Below are 18,860 nucleotides of genomic sequence, written 5' to 3'. Positions count from 1 at the left end.
AAAGACTCAAAAAGATATATTATAAGTTATTCCAACATTAGTTGCCAAAAATTTTATAACCTAAACAATAAAAAAATTGTTATTTTAAGATTTGTATTCAAGCAAGTATTTTTGAATTACCAACACTACTGAGCTTCAACAAAGGAATCCATAGTTTGCAATCATATTTTTTGACTTTTTGAGTCTGATCCCTGTTTTGATGCTGACAAAGCATATGTTTCTTATGTGTGTATGTAGTGATTGAACAAGTTATAATTCAACACACACATAAGAAGATTGACAATGGAAGTTTTGAAGGACGTAAAGACTATACATTCAGACGCATTTTAGGTTGTCAGAAGAGCGAAGAAGAAGACATATTTGTTTTAATTTGTATATGCATTTAATTTTTATATTTTGGTATGTAATAACTACATACATATTGCATGATATGACTTAATGCTTACACAGAACTATAGATTGACCGTAGGGAATCGACGCCGAAGTTTTAGGCTATTTAAAAAAGCCTAGGCTTTAGAAAGACCCTAGGTCCCTGCATATAACTTTAAACTCAGAAAGGACCTAAAATGTTAAGTTTGAAAGGGATTCGGGAGACTGAACCAAGCAAGTTAAAAATGCTCTGGTCGACTGAACTATTGACTAGTCAAACGTTTGACTTGGTTCAGGCGACCGAACCCAAATGAATTGAACTTCCTCGGTCCACTAAACCTTGGCCGTAACTTTTTCCACCTTCCCTGGGCACTTGAACTTCACCTTCAAAACATTTGACTTGGCTTATTTGCAAAATTTTACCAGGTAAAAATGTCGGTTTTACAATTTTATGATTTTGGTAAAAATGAGGGTTTTGGCGTATGATCTCCAAACTTTTCAAAACTTTGTTATTTGCATTAAACTTAACGTAGGAGATGCTTGAACCCCTTATTTTCCATTTAAATGTTACTTTTTGAGTTATATACTATATATAACGAATTTTTGAACAAATGAGTGTGGCATACGATATGAAATGGAATATGTGAATTTGTTTAAATACGTGTATGAACTATGAGAACTGAAGTTCCATTTTGCTATTTGAAAATGTGGAAAGCAGGTGTCAGTTATATACTGAGCTTTGTATGTGAAAAGGGTTAAACTGAGTGTGTGTGTGCCGGTTTATATCACAGTATGAATGAATGAGTTTGTGAAAATACTGGAACTGTAGAGGTGATTTATGATTTGGAAACAAGTTAATTTGTTTTATTGTAAATTGTATATATGATAATTGGGACCGCAGCTTGTTACTATGAGAGCCTTAAAAAGCTCAATGTTATATGAGAGCCTTAAAAAGCTCAACGTTATATGAGAGCCTTAAAAAGTTTAAGAGCGGTTCCGTTGCTATATTTCTGGATACAGTGCAACCACACATTTGATTTTCAGTGTGGGTATCAAGATAGTCAGTTGGGTAGGTGTGGGCCACTGGTGGATTAATGGACCAGGTGGATTCAGTCGGATTATAGTAAATCACATAAGCCACGCCAAGGGGTATTGTTGGCATTTGTTATGAGATTTCTAAGCTGGACGATGTTCTAAATATGCATATACATGATTTAAAAACTAAAATAGGTAAAGTAACAGGTTTGAGAACCGGCGGAGGGATTGTGCAGTGTATGGGCCTGTACCCTACCCTAACCTTGGGAACTCTCGCTTATAACAATGCTTAATTATCTATTGCAGGAAATATATATATATATATATATATATATCTCCTATATTACAGTATTGAGAATATGCTATATATGTAACTGCTTTCTACTAGTTTGAATATGTATTATCACACACTGATGTAATATCTTCCACCTTATTGAGAAGTGTGTCACCCCAACTTACAACCTTTGTTTCAGGTCCTTTAGGAAACAAGTCCTAGGCTTTTAGAGGGACGTCGAAGCTTAGTACTGTCTTTAACTTACGTAAGTGTTTTGTATATGTACTGGACTTAGTTTAGGTGGTCTATTTGGGGATTGTAAGAACAAGTTATGTTTTAAGTATGATTGTATGTGTGTGAGGATACAGCTAGAAACTGTTGTATGTCTTTTAGATTTCTATATGGATGTTTATATTTTTCGCTGTGCATGAGATTACAGATCAATATGAAACACCTGTATGTCCATATTCAGGGTAGGTGGTATTTGCATGTTTATTAGAGACAAGTGTATTATACAGGTGTAGTAGCACTCTGGGATCGTATAAAGGGTTGGGGCGTTACACTAAGAATATGAACTTATATCAAAGTACAAAAATTAGTATTGATTGATAAAATCATAGTTATTTCAATACAGCTACTTAAATGTAATGAGAATTTTAAGTAGATTGTTGATGAGTAACAAATTTTGAGTACACACACAGTATTGACCTAATTCGTAAAAAAAGGTAACACAAAATTTTTGAATTGATATAAGAGAAATTGCCACACGACTCACTCTCTTTTTGCCAAAGAACCCTTTTAAACAAAAACTCAAGCCGGTAGTTGGCCATTTTAAGGATATGATGATGTTTTATTACACTCTTAATTTTCATCTTCCATGATCTTACCCCCATCTCTCTTTCACATTAGCACAATCCATTAAGAATCATACCACCATACATGTTAGCTCCTTCACATCATCCTCCACTTAAGAATTGGTGAGCATTAAAGTTCAAAACATAGTTGCCATAAATTAGTTGCTAAAAATGCAAAGATTGATCCTAAAACAACTCACATGCCCAAACAACTTATCCAAACATGAGAAGCATAGGTTGGATACGTAGTACACTTGGACTAGCCTCAATAGTTGAAAGAGATCTTTAGAAGGAGAAGAGTTGCTTGCATTATGGACTAAACAAGTATGCCTTTGGAACAATGCTTCTTTTAAAGTGACTATTCACTCAAATAACATATTTCAAGTGTGATGACTTGCTTAATTTTCACAATTTTTTATACAATAAATACAATATCACAAAGCTCGGTAGATCATAGCTCACCTGGACCCGTGGGTACCAGGCATATATCAGAACATATAGCAGAAGCCTAAGCAGCAGGAAACATGCAATCATATACATCTCATCATACCATACATCGCAATACCAAAGTTACTACAATCACTGTATATATATGCACAACACTCAACCCAAAAAATGTCTTAGGGCCATTTCCACAAAATACATCCGACCCTATCAAAATACTTACCCTTCTAGAAGGGCAAATCTACCGTACTAGATCAACGGGGCTTTACCCACTCTCCTATCAGGGACTCTTGAAATATTTATAAAATTTTGGGGTGAGACACCTCTCAGTAAGGGAAATAAACTAATACTAGTGTGTGGCAACATGAGTATTCCGTGTTATACATATATCGTATAGAAACATATTTAACAACTGTTATGTCATATCTGGGAAAACATATATATATCATCATAACATGGCAGAACATATTGCATTTTTATAATCATATTTCATCTCATAAAATATAATACAAAAACATTCCTAATAGGTTAGCTGGCTGTTGTCATGGATTACCCCCACATGACTAGGTTGTATGGCCCGAAGGCGGGACCTAACAATGGTTGGCCGATTACTACAAAATCAAAAGTACAGTCTGTAAGTCTGATGGGTCTGCCAGACCTGGTCCATACACCAGGGGTGCTCACACACTTATTAAAAACCATATCAACTATCCAATCTCACATCACTCCGTACAGTAACGTTAATACAAATATCATGATCACGAAGACCATGGACACATAGTAACGGTACCGTGCAAGTGCTAGCCTAGACCAAGCCAACAAGATTCTGATATCATATAACATATATTGAAATTGTGATACATGAATATTTCATATCATTAGTTTTCAAATCAATCACATCATTTTGCATATATACGTATATCATGAAAATCATCAGCCCGTATGCTGGTATTACACATTTTACCATAGCGCGGCCCGTACGCCGGCAAATCATAGCACAACCCGTACACTGGCAAATCACATCCATAACTCGGCTCGTACGCTGGTAAATCATATCATAGCACAGCCCGTACGCTGGCAAATCACATCCATAGCTCGGCCTGTACGCTGACAAATCATATACATAGCACGACCCGTATGCCGACAAATCATATAAAAATCTCGGCCCATACGCCGGTTTTTCCATTATAAAAATCCGTATCATAATCACATTTCCAGAAAACAGTATTTCATAACAATTTCTACTCATGCCACACTAACAGGTTTTCTGTATATTCAACATATCATCATTTTCAACAGTGTTTTCTCAAATATAAATCATATATATGAACATATTTACTTTCCTGAAATCAAATGCTATATATACATACATTTTCTCAAAAAGAATTAGCTTAGTTTATCCCCTTATTTGATTCCTGAAAATATCTGTCCCGCACCCGCAGGATTCCCAACTCGACACCTTGGAAATAGCATTACCCAGGACTAAAGTTCAGTATTTCTACACGTCCTACAACTGTAAATTAACCAAATGTTGAGCAGAAAACCTTATCTTGGATTTGGGATGGTTTCCAACTCAGCCCCATCGATGATTCGCTCTGGAAGACTTATAGAGAACTTTCCCAGGAGCGTCATGGTGGCTTCTGATCGTCGAACCGGTGGAAATCTGCCTTGAAATCGAAGAGAAAAGGAGGAGAAACTGAAGGGTAAGAGAGAGGGAAGTTCTGCGCCGGAAAAATGACTGAAAATCACGTTTAATCCCTATTTATATTGTGGCATTCATTGACGAGTCACGTCACCTCGTCGACGATTCGTCGATGAGTCCTGTAGAAAATTCGTCGATGAAACCCACTTCTTGTCGACGACGTCCTTTTATACCATCGTCGATGAATCCCTTATGTTTGTCGACGAGGCCCTGACAGTACCCTTTTGTTATTCCTTCCAAAGTGCAATGTCGTCGACGAACGTGAAACTTTCATTGACGAAGTCGACTGCCTCCTTCTGTTTCCGATTTCCATTTCCCTTTCTATTTATTATTTAAATGTCATTATTCTTTGGGACGTTACATCAAGGGTTTTAACTTTTTGTGTGGTTTTTTGCATTTGTTGTCTTGCGAAGTGTTTAGTTAGAGAAAGTGGTAATATTTTGGCTAAACCCATTTATGTGTTGTTTTAGCTATGAACTTGCGATAGATGACTTTGGAAGTTTAACTTGTCTTAGTTGTTCTGGTGTATATATGTGAATTTTTAATTATAAACATTTAGTTATGAAAACTTAAGGGATAGATGCTTTATATATCATATGTTAAATTAAATATTTGAACATTTGCAAATTTTATCTTAAATTGTACTATGTTATGAACACTATATTTATGAATGTAATATTGTTATGATCTTATATCAGATGTGCATGTATTAGGGAGATCTTGAACTTATAATGATAGTTAGACTCCAACTATTATGTGAGGTGACTTTTATAAAATTAAATTATGAGGCCAGTCAGCCAAACCAAAGTAGATAATGTCTCATTAAAGTTGGGAAAAGACTGTTCGTATTTGGTGTCTAAGTCACCCTACGGGTATTGTCATGTGGATGGATCCTATGTAAAGATGTAAGTCCCATATAAAAGTGAGGGCTACTTTAACGAGGGCATCAAAGATCAGGTAGAAGAATCTGTCACAGTTTCACGTCAGATGTAATAATAAATCTTACTAATGGAAAAATATGATCATTTAAAAACTTAAAAATCTCAATATGTCATAGTACAATTGCCTCCTTCAGCACTTGCAATAGCCAAAGGAGCCTGCCAATTATATTGGACGCTAGATACTATCAAGAAAACATTTGTATTTTCTATTTTATTACTTGCAAAGTAGTAAGATCTATTACTCATATGGGCTCAATCATTCATTTAATTTAGTTTTGAGTAAAATGTTTGCCAATAATTTAAATTCATTTCTCTCTTCATTGTTAGCACTTCTTAAAAAAATGTAGTAAGTCTTTAAACTGTAAAATGTGTTATTTATGGGAAAATTTGAGAGTGCATCATTGATATGCATTTTGATATTTGTTTCAATCATCACCAAGAATTATAGGGCTACATTTTGCTCGTAGGAGAGGTTAGTCTAAGAAGGTAATTGATTCTAAAATCTAGTTGTATCAAGAGTAATGTCTTTCTGATTCTAAAAGAGGAATTATTATTGTATTGCGATGTAAGAATTATAAGTGCTAATTAGTGATAGAGAATGAAAGTAGTATGTCTTTCCTCATTATGTAATTCCATGTCTGTAGCCGTGCAGAAATAAAAGTGCCCAAGAAATAGCTTATATGGTATACAATTATAAGCAAATGCCTTCTTTAGCATGGAAATGGTTTTCCTACTATTTGCATGTGTGTGTGTGTGAGAGAGAGAGAGAGAGAGAGAGAGAGAGAGAGAGAGAGAGAGAGAGAGAGAGCTTCCAAAATGGAAAGAGAGAGAATTTTGGCTCTTCTAGAAAATGCTTCTCTTCATTAAAAAGCCTCTAACATTTGCATTGTGGTACGTTTCTTGCAAACTCGAAGCTTTCATATTACTTATAAAGAATCCATTATTTTTATAAAGAATTGTAGTTGAGAAAGATATTGTGTGAAAGGATTAAATCAAATGGCCAATTCATATGTGAATGTGATGTGTCTGGTAGAAATCTTTTTTACATATAAACGTCGATTGAAACATAGTAACTTAGGGCAGGGCTCTCTCTCTCTCTCTCTCTCTCTCTCTCTCTCTCTCTCTCCATCCGCACTCATATACACTTGATAAAGATCACCATCGTTATTATCAATTGACGTTTTCCAAGGTATCAAGTAAATTTTTCTCCAAAAAATTATGATTTTGGGATTTATTTCATTAATGTGAGATGGCATATTCTATAAATTCAACTTGCAAAAACACATCCCATTACCAAAATTTATTTCATTTACAGAAAAATATCGTGCTACTCTATTCATTTTATTTTATAGATAGTTTTGCTGCTTATTCTTAATTATCTACATTTACTAGTAGCTATAATTGGTTGAATAAAAAAAAAATAAAAAATTAAGGCACAACTTATCATCTTAGCTATTCAAAAATTGTCTTGCGCTTATAAAGTTCCTCTTCTAAGAAACACATTTACTATGCATGAACTAGATCTCATTATTGTTGCTTCATTCTTATGACATTTATATTGAGATTAATAAAGGAATATAGAAATTATCTCCCGAGAAAAACTTCGCACCAATAAGTTTCTTAAGGCTTCATTTGCCTTGAAGGAACTTGAAATTATGGGAAAAGACGTAGTTATACTGCTGGATGAGGTGACATATCGATTGTTGGCTGATAATTTATATTGTTTAAATATTTACATAACTTATGATTGACATTCATAATGAGATTAATAAAGGAATATAGAAATGATCTTTAGCAATAATGGGAACAAAATTTCATGTATACAAATTGCATGTAGCAATTTAGAACATCTTGTTTCTTTTCTTTTATTTTTTAAGTATAAAAATTCATTAAATCTTGATTAAAAAAGAAATTGATTTTATATTTTTAAAAGAAACCTAATTGTTAAGTTTCATTCTAGAAGACATGACACCTTGAAACCCAGTTACTTTAAAGCATTTAACTATTAATTATTTAGAAGCAAGAAACGTTATTTATATAGACTTTACTGAACATCAAATCAAAATTTCAAAATTGATAAGTTGCGCAATCACTAGTAAAGCCGACTAGACATCATCGTCAACCTTAAAAAAATTAGTCTATTAATCATCTTCGATGTTTTTATTTGTGCATGTCAACGAATTCGCCGGCACGTGAAAAAAAAATATAAAGTATATTACTACAATTACTAACGAGTTATGATTTCAATAGTTAGTTATTTGAACGTGGATGGATACTGTAGTTGTGAGCTTAAGCTTAACTCTAAAATTATAGAAAGTGGCCCATATTTAAAAGAAATCATAAAAAAAAAAGAGTAAAACTAATAGTATTAATAAATTAATAATATTAATAATAATTAATGATAATAATAATTTTTATTATTTTTAAATTGTCGTCTCCTCCTAGTTTAAATATTTGGCTGCTTCATGAAGCTACCACCACTTCGGAAAAGCTACTTCTTTTGCAGGCGAAGGGGTTGTCTTGATCTTACCCCCCGGGGCTCTTCTCCTTTCGTCGAACGGGAAACGAACGGCCAAACCCGAACCCTATGTATGCATTCATCGGCGGAAGCTCATTCTAGCCGTCGCATTAAGGCGGTGTAGCTGCCGGCGAAGCCTAGACCTCGGATTTCTGTCATCGTCGCCGAACTCCAGCCATTGTTGGCACTCACCCTGCTCCATTTCGATACCCGACGACGTAGAGTGTGCTGGCTCGCAGCCTGAACCTGACTGCTTAGCCTCCTTTGGTTCAGTCCCCGCCGGAGGGGATTTCTCATAGGTCGAGCTCCGCCGTGGAAGCTGGTTGCGCCACCGTTCACTGTTGAAAACTTAAAATTTTCTATCTAGCTCTTCTTAGGTTTGTCATATCTCAACTCTTTAATGCAGAATTACGAAATATATTGATAATTGAAGATCTCCAGGGGTTAGTTATTTTGGGTACACACTAAGAGCATATTAAATTAAATGGTGGCCATGAAATGTTGTTTGTCTAACAGGTATTTATTTATTTATCTTGATGCTGTTTGATTTGCTCTTTGAAATTTGAATTTGATTAGAGCAATCTGTTTGGATTTACTCCGAAGCAAAACTCAAAATCTTGTCTACAGCTTGCTATTTTAAAATAGAAACTTTTTATGATCAGGAAGGCTTGCTTTGCTCTAATTCTGGTGACGGCGTTGCTGGTGGTGGTGGTGGTGGTGGTGTTTGTTGTAAAGGAAGAGGTTGTGGACTGTTGACAGCGTTGGTCAGTACTGCAGTAGCATGGACGGAGATGGTGGGAGGGATGGTGCGGTGGATGGTGTGGTATCAGTCATATTTTATGCTGTTGTAGCAGCCCTAGAGGCATCTATGGTGGTAGATGACGCAGAATTTATTGTTTTGCAATAGTTACTGATGGGCTGTTTTGTGAGAATGTTTATGGTGATCAGGGTTGTGGGTTTCAATGGGGATGATGTCTATGAGGCAGGGGGTGCAGCGTAAATCGTGATTTAAGTTATTATAGATTTGCCTTGGTCAGCTTGGTGATTGTGTTAGTGATGCAGGGCAAAAGGAAAATGATTAAGCTTTTGAAACCAATAACTCTACTTCAATTAGAAGGATACTATTTTCCTTTTTAATCTTTTAGTTTTCAAAAAATAGATTGGAACTACATCATCAAACATTACTATTTTTTCCCCCAATTGCATGTTTGTGCATCCATGCGTGTGTGTATGCGTTTTTTACCCTTTTAATGGCAAAGCGTGAAAAATAAGGCCCCATTCGAGAAGCACGACTAATGGTATCTTGCACACTTCTCTTCCTCATGCTATTTATTTTCCAGGCAGAATTTAATAGCATAGAGGATTCCTTAACATAATATAGAAGGTAAAATGATGTTTGTTTGTTTTAATTGTCTAATTAAGGAAGCATAAGCTTTGTGATTGGTATGTGGGAAGGGAAAGTATACTTCAAAGGCGATAGCCAATACTTTAGTATTAGTTGCACCTCTTTTATTTCCAGCATACTCACTGGAGATGTTAATAATGTAATTTAGCATATGTTCATTCTGTGTGCTTGACCATATTCTTTAATAGCTGAAAAACAGTGCCTCTATGTGATGTATGCTTGCGCTAAATGCTGCCACTTTTTCTTGCAGATTTTGATCTGCTAAAGCTCAATTGTGATGGATAGCTCGTCTCAAGCTGCAAATTATTTAGCTGCTATGGAGATTGAATCTGACGATATACCAAGTGGGATGATGCCAACTGATGATCAATGTTTCCTCCTGTACTTCGTCATGGGGACCTACTTTGGGCCTGATCTTAAGGGATGCGGGCCACCAAAATCTGTTCTGCAAAGAGTGGCTGAGGGTCTTCTTCCGTATGATCATCATCAACTGGCTGGGTCCTACATGAAAATGGTGGATATTGAGCGGATATATTATTATGTACTTAAGAATGCCGATGAATCTGTTGTAGCAAAGTTACCTATCTTGCATCAGTTCCTTAAGGGCAATCTCCCCAACTCAGATCAAAGCCCAGCTGCTTTTTACCCTCAATTTCCTGATCTCTTTCCTGTGCAATTGCATCCACATTCACAGATAAAAAATCAGGATAATGTGGTTGAAAACATTGTTTTCGTTAACAACCCAGAAGCCCTTTTCATGAAGCCAGAGGATATCAATAGGTTTAAGAGGCTAGCTCAGCTAGAAGATATTATTTTGGACAGAGATGCTCTGAGCTTGCAAACCCTAATGGCTGGCGGGGATTTGTACAATGTCTCTGTGCAAGGGGAAGAATTTAATTGTGACTTACCTTCTCTTGGGGTTTCACGTATTTCGCAGAGAAAAAGACATGCAAATGATATCCCAGATTCTGAGAACCCTCAGTTTGTCACACCTGTTAGTAGCATGCCAGTTAATGATATACCAATGACACTCAATTCCGCTCCATTGCCAGATGAAATGGAAAACAGGAGTGCGCAGAAACATGGCCCAGCTATGATATTTCTTCCTTCTCAGCCATCTGGGGATGAGTGGGATAATATTATGGCTGCTACCAAGACAGGATTTGCTCTTACTGGAAGTGCAACGATGGGGCAGGTGGGACCACTTATTGGACTCATGGACATTGGCGAGTGTGAGGACTCATACCTATTTCGGGTGTCCCTTCCAGGGGTGAAAAGGGATGAAAGTAAGTTGCATATTAGAACTGAATTTTATTATTTACCAATTACAATTTCTTTTAGTTGTAGTTGTTAATTACCCTTAAGATTCATGATTTATGCACATCATTAATTTAGGGAAAAAACTATTGTCGGAATGTCTCAGTAGTAGTAGAAAAGTTTTGTTCATAGTTTTTAAAATTTCCATAAAATTATCAAAATTTCTATTTTCGACCACTTTTGAATATACATGTATACACACACACACACACGCACGCACACACACACACACACACACCTAAGGTCAATTTCCATCTTACAAACTTTTCATCAAAATTTCCTTTAATTGTCTTAAATTTGTCAAAATATTGAAATTTCAATGAAATTTGTTGCAAGTTCAACTATGGAACTAATTTTTTGGAAAATTGAAAATTTGAGTTTCAAAAGCACTCCAATATTGGAACTCAATATAGAACCATTTTCTGCAAAGTTTTGATGCTTGAACTTAATTTCTATATGAAATTTGAAGCTTGAAGAATTTTGTTAAATAAAATATCTTGATTTAAATGGAGTTTTTTATGTGTTTGAAGTTCAAATAAAGAGATAAGAAGTAATAATAGTCATCTCAAACAAATAGAGATTTTTTAAGTTTTGTTTTATGTATTTTTTTGAAATCGTTTTCATTCATTTAACACATATCCTTGTGTTATAATTTAACCATCACTTCAGTAAATTGTATATACAAATGCTTACAATCTTTGTCTGCATGTGTTTTTTCAACCAATATACAAATGCTTACAATCTTTGTTTGCATGTGTTTTCAACCAATAGTTTTATTCTTGTTCATATTATAAAATATTTACAGTAACTAATTCAGTTGTTGAATGACTTGGTATTTTTATGATTTTATCTCATTAAATAAACTGAATCATAAATAAACATGTTTAATAAGGATAAAAATATTTTGTTATAAATTGCCTTCTAGCATTTGATCTACGAAAGCATAGGAATGATATATTTAAGGCTTACGAGTTGTATTTAACATATATAATTAGTGGATTTACTACTTGTTTTTATGTTACTTTAACACTGAAGTGTTCTTATTATTTTATGGTAGTTAGGCTTTATGTACATATCATGTTCTCATCATTTATATATTTAATTTTTGCAATTTCTTAGGTTACTTTGGTTTGCGGAGTGCATTTTGATAGGAATAGAGTGGAGAAAGATGGGAGTGAAATAGAAGTTATAGGAGGATATAATAATTTTGAAAAAAAAGTCGTTCATGTAAGAGTTTGTGTTATTCCATCCAACACCGAAGAAGATAGGAATAGATATTCTCATGGGGAATAGTCATTCCTTGTCTATTCCATATTATGGATTAATATAAAAATTTCAAAATGTCATTAGCTTTATGAGGACAAAACATTTTCTTTTATAAGCTATTTGTTGAAATCCCGAGTATCCGTGGGAATATGGTCTAAATTAGGAAAGTGGGTAAATGTAGAAGATTGTATATTATTTTGTAGGGAGATTGTTTCCTTGTTTAGAATATTTGATTGTATTATATATTGTAAGATTAGGATGTACATAATTCAGAATTCAAGAAATATAGAAATTCCATTATGTTTTCATGGTAACAGAGCTAGGGTTTCTAAACCTTAGTTAGCAATGGTAGACGGTGTCGTCAACAGCACAGCTCCGTCGTCCGATCGATTCCTTGATGCCTGCTCTCTATCCCAACCAAAAATCGTAGTCGATGGCGGCGGTGGCGACGAGCTTGACGTAGACAACATCTTTTGCATTGGCGATGTCGGCACGAATTAGGCGCACTGTCGATGTCATCGCGAGATCCCGCGGACGGAGAAATCTGGCATCCTTGCCGCATTGCCTGAAGATGAGTCAAGGGCGAAGGCCACATCTCCTAGGTCTACGCCATCCAAGCGCCTTCGCAACAAGATCGCCAGCTTCTCCACCCACCTTATGAAGTGGATCTAGAAGGGTCTTGTTCGGGGTATTTCTCTGAAGCTGTAAGAGGAAAAGCGCAAGAGGCACATGGACTTCATACCCGACATCTCTGCCATCAAGACCAATGAGATTAAAGTCGACAAGGAGACCACTGGCATGCTTGCCGCGCTCAGCATGACGGATCTTCTTGGAGTTAGGGAGGAAGAGTCGGTGGCTACGCCAGTGTTGACTGCTCCGTTCAACTGTTGGGCCGGTGGACCTAGTAGGAGCATCAACCGTTGCATGGATCAAATCCCCTTCAAACCTCACAGAGACGTCTCAGTTCACGAACCAATCGAACTGATGTGCTCAAAAAGACCAGGGAGTGATTTCTTTGACTAGTCAGCGTCGCCTGCGCGTCTCGTTCGTGGTCGCCAACGACGACGGAGCGCTAGTAGAATGAGAAGGGGAAGAAAAGCATTGTGTGGTTGAGAGGAGGAGGGGGAGGAGGAGGAGGAAGAAGAAGAAGAAAAGGAAAGACTGGAGCAAGACTTTGTCAGAGAGATTGGGATTGATAAGAACATGTTGAGGCGAACCATACCTTGGTATTACGGAGCTTCTTCAAATACTTCTCCGAATTTTTTGGCCCAAAGTGGTAATTTTTTGCAAGCTTTGAATATAACCTCTAAGTCCAAAACTCCTTGGATTATTGATTCTGGTGCGTCTGACCACATTATCGATGTCTATCATCTTTTTTCATCATATTCACCATGTGCTGGAAATTTTAAAGTTAAAATTGCAGATGAGTCACTCTTGTCTGTCGCAAGCAAAAGGAATATCCGACTCTCTGACTCCATCACACTAGAGTCTATTCTTCATGTTCCTAATTTATCCTACAACTTACTATCTGTTAGCCAGTTGACTAAAAACTCCAATTGCTATGCTAAATTCTTCCCTCTCATTGTGTTTTTTAGGACCTATCATCAGGGAAGACGATTGGCAGTGCTAAGGAGTATGAGGAACTCTACTACTTTGAAGAGGCTATTCTGAGTGAACAATGTAAAACTGCTATTTTTGATTCTGCATCTGTTTCTAGTGATAGTGAAATTTTGTTATGACATTTTAGGATGGGTCATCCAAATTTTTAATATCTACAACATTTATTTCCTTTCATTTTTTCAAATCAAACGTCTTCTGAATTTCAGTGTGAGTTTTGTGAACTGGAAAAACATTAGCATAATTCCTTTCCTAAATCCACATACAAACCATCCAGACCCTTTACTATGATTCATAGTGATTTATAGGAGCCCTCACACTCTCTTAATCCCACTCACAAGAGATGGTTTGTTACTTTTATTGATGATCATACTCGTGTTTGTTAGATTTACTTGTTGAAAGATAAAACCAAAGTTCGTTCCATTTTCGCTAATTTCCACTCCATGATTCAAACACAATTCCAAACTTACATTCAAATTCTACGTACTGATAATGTTATGGAATATTTCAATGATATCTTGGGACATTATCTTCAAGAAAATGGAATTGTTCATCAAAGTTATTGTCTGGATACCCCTAAACAAAATGGGGTTGCTGAACGTAAAAATAAGCATATTCTTGAAGTAGCTCGGGCATTGATGTTCACTACAAATATGAAAAAATATTTTTGGGGTAATGCCATTTTAACAGCTACACATCTCATTAATCGAATGCCTAGTCGAGTCCTTTCTTTTGCAACTCCTCTCCAAAAACTCTAGGAATGGTTTCCCAACACTTGGCTCCACTCCAATCTCTCTCTGAAAATCTTTGGATGTATTGCATTTGTTCATGTTCATGCTCACAATCGGGATAAATTGGAACCTCGTGCCATTAAGTGCATTTTTATTGGTTGCTCTCTTACTTAGAAAGGCTACAAATGTTATGATCCTGTCATGAAAAAATTGTATGTTAGCCTTGATGTCACGTTCTTTGAAACCACTCCTTACTTCCCAAAGCCCTCTTTTCAAGGGGAGAAATGGAGTGAAGATCGGTTCTTTGATTTCTCTATTAATAAATCTATGCTATACACTGAGTCTACCATTGCATCATTTCCTGAGTCTACCATTGCATCATTTCCTAACCTGTCATGTACAAAAGATCACTTAATTTCAAGGTGAGATGCAAAAAAGCAAAACAACACAGAAATACTTGTTTACTCAAGAAATTTGAACACAAAGAACAGGGAGAATCTCATACTCGAGCCGCCAAGAGCGTTGGAACCGGTGATAGCTCCAAGCAACCATGAGTCCATGTCCAATCCCGTTCAAGTAATAAATGGTCATGAGCTGCCTTCTGATAAGTCTGTACCTGATGACATCAATTTACCCATTGCAGTCAGAAAACAAACCAAGTCATGTACTTAATATCCCTGGTCTAAATACATGTCTTTTAAAAGCTTGTCTATAGGATATCGTGCTTTTACCTCTAACCTTGATAGGATGAAAATTCCAAAGAATATTCAGGAAGCCCTGGAAATTCCTAAATGAAGGGAGGCTGTCATGGAGGATATGCGGGCCCTGGAGAAAAATGGAACTTGAGACGTTATGAATTTTCCGAGAGGGAAGAAGCCAGTTGGTTGTAAATGGGTCTTCACAGTGAAATATAAAGTTGATGGAACAGTTGAACGATATAAAGCCAGACTCATTGCAAAAGGATTTACACAGACTTATGACATTGACTACACAGAGACATTTGCACCAGTGGTGAACTTGAATACAGTTCGGGTCCTCTTGTCCTTGGCAGCTAACTTAGATTAGCCCCTACCACAACTTGACATTAAGAATGCATTTCTAATTGGCGAGTTAGAAGAAGAAGTCTACATGACAATACCACTAGGTTTCAGTAATAAAGGTGAAGAAAACAGAGTATGTAAACTCAAGAAGTCCTTGCATGGACTTAAGCAATCTCCCAGAGCATGGTTTGACATATTTGCAAGAGTAATAAAGAACCAAGGATATCGATAAGGGCAATCAGATCACACTATGTTCTTCCAGAAGTTTGAAAGTGGTGAGAGAATAATTCTGATAGTGTATGTTGATATAATCCTAATTGGGGATGATACAGTAGAGATGGAAAGATTAAAGAAAGTCCTAGTTACTAAATTTGAAGTTAAAGACTTGGGACAAATGCGGTATTTCTTGGGAATGAAAGTTGCTAGATCAAAAAAGTGTATCGGTGTCTTTCAGCGAAAATATATCACTTATCTCCTAACCGAAACTGGCATGCTTGGATGCAAATCTAGTGAAACCCCGATTGAAACAGTAAAGAGGGTCGAAGATTGCGGAATACCAGTTGAAAAGGAGAGGTATTAGAGATTGGTTGGTAAGCTAATCTACCTATCACATACCAGACCCTATATTGCATTTGCAGTAAGTGTGGTAAGCCAACACATGCATTCACCAAAAAAGGCTCACCTAGATGCTGTGTACAAGATCCTCAAGTATCTTAAGGGCTCTCTGAGCAAAGGACTCTTCTTCAAGAAATGTGAAAGCAAGGAAGTAGAAATTTTTACAGATGCAGAGGATCAGTGGAAGATAGAAGTTCTACCACTAGATATTGCACCTTCGTATGGGAAAATTTGGTAACTTGGAGAAGCAAAAAACAGAATGTAGTGGCTCGAAGTAGTGTCGAAGCTAAATTCAGGGCAATTGCACAAGGAATATATGGACTTTGGTTACGGAAACTCTTGGAAGAGCTACAGATTCCGGTGGAATTTCCTATCAAACTCTATTGTGACAACAAAGCAGCCATCAGTATTTCTCTCAATTCAGTTCAACATGACAGGACTAAACATGTGGAAGTGGACCGACATTTTATCAAAGAGAAGGTTGAAGAAGGAACCATCTGTATGACTTATGTAACTACCAAAAGAACAAACTGCAGATATCTTTACTAAAGGGTTAACACGACAGAACTTTGATGATTTCATTAGCAAGTTGGAGATGATTAATATCTATGATCCAACTTGAGGGGGGAGTGTTGAAATCCTGAGTATCCGTGGGAATATGGTGTAAATTAGGAAAGGGGTAAATGTAGAAGATTGTATATTATTCTGTAGGGAGATTGTTACGTTGTTTAGAATATTTGATTGTATTATATATTGTAAGATTAGGATGTACATAATTCAGAATTCAAGAAATACAGAAATTCCATTCTGTTTTCACTATTAAATCCTTATATTTGGAAACGCACGTTCCATGACCCAAACATTACCTTAGTTCTCCACCATGCATTATTGTATATGTCTATTGATGTTTCAGAAGTTCTATAAGAAATTTCAATGTTTTACAACTTCTGTATTTTTTTTTTTAAAAAAGAAACTGAATTCGAAGTGAAAATACTGTGATTGCATTGAACTTTATGTTAAAAATTAAATTTAAAACCTTAGTTGCATATAGGAAGACACGCTTTCCTCATAAGTCAGATAATCTAATTGCATTGTTAGAGCATCTAAAGATATCTTTGGTTGTTTTCATTGTTGTTTTTATTTATTTTATTGTCGTCTCAAGTTGTAGCAATAAGAAATAGTTTTCCTCTTAGGGCGATGAGTCCATTTATTGTGTTGGCTTGTGCTTTCATGTGCTGCCTCTGCTAACTTCTCAGTGAACTTTCCAAATGCTATCATATTCTGGGCCTAGCTACTGTTAGATTACCACTTTACCTAGAAGTTTAAGCTGTTAGATAGTGGGCCAACAATGTATTGAGCTTTAACAGTTACTATTTTTTTTTTCTACTGCAGGAGAATTTAGTTGTGCCGTTGAGAGTGATGGGAAAGTACTGATTAGGGGTGTAACGACAACAGGTGAAAAAACGGTACGAAGGTTTGCCCAGATGTTTGAGATGCAAACGCAGAACCTTTGTCCCCCGGGGCAGTTCTCCTTATCATTCCAGATGCCAGGACCTATCAATCCTCAACAGTTCTCTGCTAATTATGGCACCGACGGAATACTCGAGGGAATCGTGATGAAGGCGGATAAGCAGTGCAAGAACTAGTTTTGCTTTTTCCCATGTTGATGTTGTGTTGTAGACCTTGTCTCTCAAGCTGAACCTTGAACTGAGTTCTCTATGTTTCCTTTAGTAATGGTAAGTTGATGTGTTCTAAAGTGAGAATAAGTAGTGTGTTACATGTGGTCTGTCCTTGTTTCTTTGTCTTGGCATTTCATTGAAATGAAGAATAAGCTTTATTCACAAACTCTGGCAGGTTTGGTGTTTTTGTTGTTTCATTATATTTATATGCAGAGATATAAGCTAAATGAGCAATTGGCATGATAAACCTTTGTCACAGAGACAACCCTGCCTCTCAACTGGGTTATCTTTTCTGTTCCCCAACTCCCTTCCTCACCTCAATTGAAGTGAATCATTGGTTGCATAATGCACAGCCATCATGGTCTTTCCACAATGATTTTTATTTTATTCTATTTATTTTTTATTTTCTTGTTTTAGGGTACACAATTGAGTAGACCATCTCTCTTTTGTCCACCCTTTTCCACTCCATCTTAATGCTTGAATTTCAGACCACATGTGGAAATATTGGGAGTGTCCTTAAAAGAAAACTCTCACCATGTTTGGTTTGTGGAATTGTATGTTTGGTTTGTAGAATTGAATGGGATAGGAATGGAATGGAAATTTTAATGGAGTCACAAAATTTGCTTGTCCCGATTCTTAGCTACCAAATATATAGGTAGTATTTTTTTTTTTTTCTTGATCCTTCATTATATATTTTTCTCCCTTGGAAGCAGCAAAAACATGAAAATTTCTTACAAATAAAATCAATTAATATTGAATTATATATATATATATATATATATATATATATGTAAATATAAATTTTAAGTGGTATCTTTTGTTGTTAAGAGATCTTGGATTTGGATAAATTGTAATGTAAAATTGTATTGAAAATTGTTTAAATTCATTCAAATTCAAATTTAAAAAATGGAATTGATACTTCCAAACGTAGTGTTAATTTTTGGTGCCTGACTATTTCTTGAAAAAATTCAAACATTTTGATATACTTTTTTATTTCATATATTGACATGTATATAAAATACTTATATAATATAAGATTTAAATTGCATTTTT

General features: G+C 35.8%; 1 protein-coding gene across 1 annotated transcript; it reads left to right on the top strand.

The window, feature by feature from the left end:
* Positions 1-8,064: 8,064 nt before the first annotated feature.
* Positions 8,065-17,973, top strand: LOC131153091 (increased DNA methylation 2-like). The gene is made up of 3 exons (XM_058105134.1): positions 8,065-8,514; positions 9,793-10,828; positions 17,521-17,973. Exons 2-3 carry the CDS (start codon positions 9,820-9,822, stop codon positions 17,772-17,774), a joined length of 1,263 nt encoding a protein of 420 aa, XP_057961117.1. The 5' UTR covers positions 8,065-8,514; positions 9,793-9,819; the 3' UTR covers positions 17,775-17,973.
* The last annotated feature ends 887 nt before the right edge of the window (positions 17,974-18,860 follow it).

The sequence above is a fragment of the Malania oleifera genome, chromosome 4 (genome assembly GCF_029873635.1).
Source record: "Malania oleifera isolate guangnan ecotype guangnan chromosome 4, ASM2987363v1, whole genome shotgun sequence".
Taxonomy (NCBI): Eukaryota; Viridiplantae; Streptophyta; class Magnoliopsida; order Santalales; family Ximeniaceae; genus Malania; species Malania oleifera.
Note: the sequence above shows the minus strand (reverse complement) of the source record. Positions and strands in the feature narration are given on the sequence as shown.